The 8,214-nt window shown below is 45.8% G+C and overlaps 1 protein-coding gene across 1 annotated transcript; it reads left to right on the top strand.

Annotated features, from left to right (window-relative positions):
* The first annotated feature begins 6,611 nt into the window (after nucleotides 1-6,611).
* gpr25 (G protein-coupled receptor 25) lies at nucleotides 6,612-8,008 on the top strand. Its single transcript, XM_048255541.1, has one exon. It carries the CDS (start codon nucleotides 6,612-6,614, stop codon nucleotides 7,827-7,829), a length of 1,218 nt encoding a protein of 405 aa, XP_048111498.1. The 3' UTR covers nucleotides 7,830-8,008.
* Nucleotides 8,009-8,214: the final 206 nt, after the last annotated feature.

An 8,214-nucleotide genomic window follows, 5' to 3' on the forward strand; every position in this document is an offset into this window, starting at 1 on the left:
TTACAGTGCTGCTATCAATTTGCTTGGTATAACCGCATTTATAGTTTTCTACAAATGCAATCAATCAAATTGGCCTCCATCACTCAACCAACGCTAACGGTAACATTATCTAGGTCCTTATTGATATTATAAGATTAACGTACCTGCAATAAAAACCAAGCATGTCCGATAAAGATTCAGATTTATAAGAAATGGGAATTACATTTCATGTGAACATCGTCCTATCCTTATTAGACGTTCTCTGCGGTAAACTATAGTCCTTGTAGGAAGCGTCCATTGTTTTTCCAACCCACTTTTTAACTTCCAACAAAATTACGCCTCACTGCAACGATCAAAATCTAGTGGACAAACGACTACTTATCGCCAAAACTGGAAATGCAGCCATGATGATGATGATGAGTATTTATTTTGGCTTTCTTTTAATCCTACTGAATTTGTAATTATGTATCGGCCGTTCTAATACCAATAGTATGTGGGTGCCTGTGTGCATGTGTATATGTGTGCACCGCCATCTACAGGCCAATGAGTGTACAGTCACTAAATGCACACATAACCTAATTTTTTTTAGACCCCCCCATGGATGAAATTCTACGAAACTTGCCATACCCCCAGAGAATGCCAGGTCAATCATACATTATTGTATGGGGGGGGGGGGGGGGGGGGGGCAAATCACAAATAGCGAAGCGGTCATATAGGGTCAAAGTTTTTTTTTTTTCTACTTCCTGAATTTTTGGTCAACGATACCCAGGACACGAACCACCGGGGCACATGAAATTTGGTGGGTATGTAGCCCCACTAGACTTTTATGGAAAAAATTTGTTTCATCCCCGGGGGCCACTCCCCCCCCCCGTGCTGGGCCCCCCGAACCGCAAAAAAAACAGTTTTTCCTAAATAACTACCTGAACCGTGGGACTGAGGATGAAGAATCTCTTATGGTATGTTGGTCTCAAGGGCCCACATCAACCTGGCCCATAATCACTCATTTCTGATTTGCACCCCCCCCGGTAAAAAATGAAAATGCAATATCATTCTGCTTTAATCGCCCCTCTCTTCAGTTAAGATGTTCAGAACTGCACCAAATTTTTTGTGTATGATTAACCTGACATTCTCTGGGGGTATGCCAAGTTTCGTAGAATTTCATCCATGGGGGGGTCTAAAAAATTAAGTTATGTGTACATTTAGTAACTGTACACTCATTGGCCTGTTGATGGTGGTGCACACATATACACACGCACACAGGCATACACATACCATCAGTATCAGCAATTACAACGGCCGATACATAATTACAAATTCAGTAGGAAAACCAAATATTCATCATAATAATTTGGCTGCATTTCCAGTATTGGCGTCACGTAGTCGTTTGTCCACCAGATGGCGCATTGTTGCAGTGAGACGTAATTTTGTTGGAAGTTAATCTAAAGTGGGTTGGAAAGACACTATGCGTCCTAGGACAAGACTGTAGTTTACCACAGAGACCGTCTAATAAGGGTAGGATGATTTCTGCATGACCTGTAATTCCGAAATAAATCTGAGAATGTTTATCGGACATGCTTGGTTTTTACTCCAGGTAGGCAATCTTAAGTTATATCAATAGCCTAGAGTAGGTAAAATAATGTTACCGTTAGCATTGGTTGAGTGATGGAGGCCAATTTGATTATTGATGTATTTGTAGAAAACCATACATGCGGTTATAGGCTACCAAGCAAATTGATAACAGCACTAATTGCATCTTTCGACTGTCATCTCATTTGCTTATGACCATAACCTAGGCTACTAACAGGAGCTAAGTGAGTTAGCCACAACACGCTCTAGCTACGCGGATGGTTTTCTAATGGAAAATATATAGGCTACCTGAAAAGATAACCTGTCTATGATGCATCCTAAACACCAGGCTGGGACATTTAGATCAAAGTCTCAAAAAGCATCGGAGTCAACGTTCATTCCCAAACACCCATATAGGCTACTTCAATCCTCTATTTTCAAAGGTGATTCAAGTAAGGAAGAGCATGGCTCAAAGTAAAGTAACTAGGACTGAAACGACATAAATTCGTCAAAGTGAATAATTTGTGTCAACTTGCCGCAATGTAGATTTATTAACGCACCCGTGATCTACATCTCCATTTAAACCAAATGTTTTTAGAGCGACGCTGAGAGATGTATCCAGGGCAGGGTTGTATCTACACATATTCGTTGCACGTACTACAAAAATCATTCGTACCAACGTTACACCGGTCCAATACAGTTTTGCCTATGGCTATGCCGTGAGACTGAGACGTTTTTTGTTTGTTCGAAGTGTGTTTAGGGTGTGAGAGGGGAGTAGATGTGCTTTGATTCCAGCTTGGTAGTAGTAGCAAAGATCCTTGATTACTAGCGCTCCGCTTTAACCCTCTCTGGTAGTAGTCTATGTGATTAAAAAACATGTGTGTGTGAAGTATCCAAACAATGATAACGCTTTCATTATGGCTGCTTTAGCCACAGACCTTGAGCTACTGTACAGTGAGTTGGGTTCCATATAGAAGTGTCGCGTTCCGTGATTCACACAGCTGCATGAAATGTATTACTACTGATATGGAAAACTATTAACTTTTTGCCAAGAGGTGGCAGCTTAAGTCCGCTTGATACTGTAAGCCATTGGTTCCCAAAGGAGATTTTATTTGGGTCGCCAGCATAGCCTAGTGAAAATTTATGTTGTGTAATAGGCCTAGCATAGGGCCTACCTTATATAGCCTATAGTTTGTTAACAGTCACGGTTTTGTCATAACTCCCTCTATGCATTTTGCATTTGGAATAGCTCTGAAACCGGGGCTAACACGCCGCGGGGGCTGGGTGCCAGTGCGTGGATATCTCAATCGCAAAATTAAACAATATTTAGGCTGGGTGAACTCAGCCTGATCTGCCGCTTTCTTTCGATTTCTTAAAATATTGAGCTTGGTCTGGCGAAAGCCAGACTAACCATGGACCTCATAGTTGCAAAATGCAAGGGAACATGAATCAGCATATTATTTGCACAAACAATAACGGATAGTAGCTCTTCAACTTGGCCCGTTAAAATGTGTATGAACAGTCTAGCAACGCATTTCATGAAGGCCCTTTTGGACATGTCAGTTATTTGCACCACTGGGTAAAACGGCATTTTGTTTTAGACTACTGGTATTTAATTTGTGCATTGACAATAAAGCTGAATATCATATGAACTAGATGACTAAACTTATGCATATGTACAAGAAGAAACACAAAAATCCATGACATGACCTCTCTTCTTGATAGCTGTTGAAAACTGCATGGAACTGACAGGGATTGTTTTGTTTAATAATAAATAAATAAATACATTATGCTGCTACCTTCTGCTTTTCCCAAATACAATGTAGCCTACAGGTGTAAGTGACCTTTCATCAGTCCAGTTGCAATGGATGGACTGTCCTACTTGTGATTGTTTAGATATTTTAAAGGTTTTATAACAATGCTACACATTTTTTGGTAAGTGCTACAAATCTATTCACCTTTGCAGCCAGTAGGCTACTTTGTGTGCGGCCCAAAAACACACATTCCAAACAAGCATACACAAAAGTTTCAAGAGTGGGGGATGGAGTAGAAGATGGAGACAAATTCATTTATATGATTTATTTTCGCGGAATGGATGTACAGGACTGAGCGGCGGTCATATTTTGTACCGCTATGTGGTACATCTAGTTTTGTTGACCATGACATAAGGCCACTAGTGGAAAAACTTCCATCATATCTTAACGACAGTGGTGACTTCATTACTCAACTCTCTGATGTGACCTTGAGTAGTGGTGAGCTCATTTTAGCCACCGTGGATGTGGTCTTTATACCAACCTGCCACATTCTAATGGCCTTGATGCACTGAAATTTTTCCTATACTCCAGATCCGATAATGTCCCCCAACAGATGTTTTGGTTGACATGTCTGAAATACTAACAAAGAATGACTTTTTCTCCATGGCAACCAGACACATGAGACAGCAATGGTGCAAGTTGTGCCCTGACTGCGCAAACCTCTCTACAACAACAATCCTTTCTCACCATCTATTGTGTTTTGGAAAATATATATTGACAATGTAGTTTTAATCTGGGGAGGTTCTAGTAGTGGCCTTCAAACCTTCCTCCAACATCGAAATTGCATGGAGTCAATTGAATTCAGTCTGGAATATGACCATCACCAAGTGAGTTTCCTCGATACGAGGGTCATTTTTAATGGGACATGATGACACAGCTACACCACACTCTTCACCAAACCCTCTGATAGAAAATGCCCTTTAGTCAGTTCCTCAGGCTGAGAGGGATGATGATTTTCAAGTTGAGGCCCACACGCTTCTCGATAAGTTGTTGCAAAGAGGATATCCCTGTGAAGTCTGAAATTAGGTGTTTGCCAAAGCACATGGGAGGAATAGAAATGATCTACTTGACAAAGCTAGACCTAAAAGATAAAAATCATTTTTGTGCGTTTTTAACACCACTTTCTTACCACTGGGCCAAAGATGGTTGAATACGAAGATATACTTCCTGAGAGGCCATTTCCTGTCCCCGCAAATGTATGCAAATAGGGTAGCAGTAGTACACGCCCCGCACGAGGGGGGGCCACTATCCCCCATTTATGCAGTGATCGGGCTCCCTTTTTAACATTGAGGTCTATGGCAGAATCCAAGAATTTCCCAGAATTTGTCAAAGCCTTATTTTTCTGAGCAATGGATGCACATTTCGGACACGGTATCATGATCTCCAAACCCTCCTCCCCATTTCAGGAGAATGTCGTGACAGTATGACCCTCCAGTCGGGAGAAAATCAACATTAATGAAGGTGTACACCAAGTTTGTTTTGTACTCCGGCTTCTGTCTGGCGTGGAACCGAGGCGTTCAAACACCAGTCATATGTCAGTGACACGCCCCTGTGCAGGCGGGGACTAAACCAGAGCCCGTCTCTGACTGAACTCCACTTTGCCCTCATATGCATGAACTAGGACCACCCATCTTGCTACGCATTCATTATCTTTGACTAGGCTACTCTATATGTGATGGAAAAAAACATTGGAATGTCTTGTCAATTGATGATGTTGTTAAATACTATTAAATACTACTATAATATCTTATATATTATATTTCCTCCTCTTTTCTCTTTTTTCTAGAGCGAAATATGTCTGTGACACACAGAACGTCCACCGTCAGGGGTGTCTGGACAATGTTCTAATGCCACAGAACGTCCACCGTCAGGGGTGTCTGGACAATGTTCCAATGCCACAGGTTTCTTTCCTGTGCCGCAACTGTGCTTCGTGTTCCAATGCAAAAAAGTCAACATGTTTTCTAGTTTTGTGACAAAGAGAGAGTATAAGATTAAAATGCAAGAGTATAAGATTAAAGTTATTACATGTAGCTCTAGCAATGTTGAAATGTGGTATCCAGTATGTTGGTCAAACTACAAGACAACTCAGATTTCGAATTAATGAACATAAAAGTTCTATCCGCAGAGCTGATCCTAAATCAGCTGTTGCAAGGCATTTTGCAGATGCCAATCATTCAATCAAGGACTTGGAATTGTGTGGCATTGACCTATCGACTCCAGGAAGACGTGCTGGAAATGTTGCAGTGTGAATGCAGATATTTGATTTACAAACACTGCACCCTCATGGTTTAAACGAGGAATTAGATATGTCATGCTTTCTGTAATTGTGCCAAATGTATGTATCTGATTGTTTTTGTATCTTGAAAGTGTCTGATCACTGTGCCAAATCATGTAATGTGATGTGATGTACTAGGCACTGATTGGCTGCCACCTGTACCTGTACTAGGCACTGATTGGCTGCCACCTGTACCTGTACTAGGCACTGATTGGCTGTTTGTAGAAGCTCCTCTTTTGCACTGAAACGTCTGCACAGCTCCTTGGCACCGTCTTGCACTTTTGCACATTGTGGGTAAAAAAAACCTTTGAAAAATTTTTGGGGAAAAAATGAAATAAATGGTTTAAAAACAGACCTACTCGACTTGTTTTTCTCCCTAACTGCTCTCAAGTGTGTATAAAACAGAACGCTAGTGCTCATATTTTTACCTTTAACTTTGATTGAGAGGCAGTTAAAAAGAGAGAGAGAGACAGAGAGAGTGAGGTGAGATAAACAGAGTTGGTTAAAGAAAGAGAGAGAGAGAGACAGAGAGAGTGAGGTGAGATCAACAGAGTTGGTTAAAGAAAGAGAGAGAGAGACAGAGAGAGTGAGGTGAGATAAACAGAGTTGGTTAAAGAAAGAGAGAGAGAGAGACAGAGAGAGTGAGGTGAGATAAACAGAGTTGGTTAAAGAAAGAGAGAGACAGAGAGAGCGAGTGAGACAGAGAGAGAGAGAGCGAGAGAGAGAGAGAGACAGAGAGAGAGAGAGAGAGAGAGAGAGAGAGACAGAGAGCGAGAGAGAGAGAGAGCCACAGCAGAGCTGAATGCAGAAGCAGCACATTGTGGTTTTGCTCATAACTAGAATTGTTTGTCTCCGGGTGCCACTCTGCCACTGAGCGCTCAGCGGACGCATCCTCAGCGCTGGCTGTCACTGCCGCTGTCTCCGCGCTGGCATACAACGTCTCTGTCTCCGCGCTGACCAATAACGACTCTGAAGCGATGGCTATCACTGCCGCTGTCTCCGCGCTGGCATACAACGTCTCTGTCTCCGCGCTGACCAATAACGACTCTGAAGCGATGGCTGTCACTGCTGCTGTATCCGCGCTGACCAATAACGACTCTGAAGCGATGACTGTCTACACCACGGCCTTTGCGCTGCCGTTAGATTACTCTGACGACTACGGCTCCGGCGACTACTACCTGACCCTGATGCCGCCGGACGACTCTGGCGAGTGGTTGGACCGGGCGGTGTCCGTGCTCTACTTCCTGGTGTTTCTGGTGGGTTTCCTGGGCAACGTGTTTGTGCTGGCGGTGCTTGGGTGGTCGAGGGGAGCGGGGGGGCGTCTCGTGGACACCTTCGTCCGGCACCTGGCGGTGGCCGACCTGGTGTTTGTGGCGACGCTGCCGCTGTGGGCGGTCTCGGCGTCCGTGCAGTACCGCTGGGACTTCGGCGAGCCGCTGTGCCAGCTGAGCAGCTTCGTGGTGGCCGTTAACCGCTTCTCCAACGTGGCGTTTCTGGCCTGCATGAGCGCTGACCGCTACCTGGCGGTGGTGAGGCGGCTGGACTCGCGGCTGCTGCGCAGCAACGGCTGCGTGCGCTTCACGTGCGCGCTCGTCTGGACGCTGGCGCTGACCCTAGGGGCGCCCGCGCTCGTCTTCCGCCGCCTGGACGCACGGGGCCTCTGTGTGGACCCGGAGCACTCGAGTGCGTTCCAGGCGTACAGCCTGCTGATGGTGCTGCTGGCCTTCGCACTGCCCGTCGGGGTCATCGTGCTGTGCTACGGCGCCATCTGCCTGCACCTGCAGCGCCACTGCGCGCTGACCGCCCACCCCCGTGCCCAGGCCCGCCGACGCCACACGCTGAAGATCGTCCTGGCCATCGTCACGGCGTTCGTGGCATCCTGGCTGCCCTTCAGCGTGTGCCGGGCGCTGCTGGCGGTGGTCAGGTTGACGGGGGCAGAGATGGACGCTGTGCGGCAGGCCGATCTGGGCCGGGCACTGCTGCTCTCGTCCTGCCTGGCGTTCGTCAACAGCTGCGCCAACCCGGCCATCTACCTGCTGCTGGACCGCCACTTCAGACGCCGCGCCGCACGCCTCGTCTGCGGTCGCCATGGCAACAGCCACGCCCACGACTCGCTCTCATCACCCACCGGGGAGAGCCTCTCCGGCTCCACACACACACGCAGCCGCCTGACCTCCCTAAACCTGAAGACCTGAGAGGACAACGCACACACGCGCACACACACACACGCACGCAAACAAACCCAACACTCACACAGCCCTCTGCCTGAAACAAGGAACTCACACATTTACTACAGAGATGAGTGGTGATCACACACAAAGGAACTACACACACACACACAAAGAACTCAGAATTACACACTGTAGTCCTGGATTGTAGTTTCCCACGGCATTACTGTGCTACACACACACACAAACACACACGGCATTACTGTGCTACACACACACACAAACACACACGGCATTACTGTGCTACACACACACACAAACACACACGGCATTACTGGGCTACACACACACACAAACACACACGGCATTACTGTGCTACACACACAAACACAGCAGCATTACTGTGCTACAC

The sequence above is a fragment of the Alosa alosa genome, chromosome 10, assembly GCF_017589495.1.
Source record: "Alosa alosa isolate M-15738 ecotype Scorff River chromosome 10, AALO_Geno_1.1, whole genome shotgun sequence".
Lineage (NCBI taxonomy): Eukaryota > Metazoa > Chordata > Actinopteri > Clupeiformes > Clupeidae > Alosa > Alosa alosa.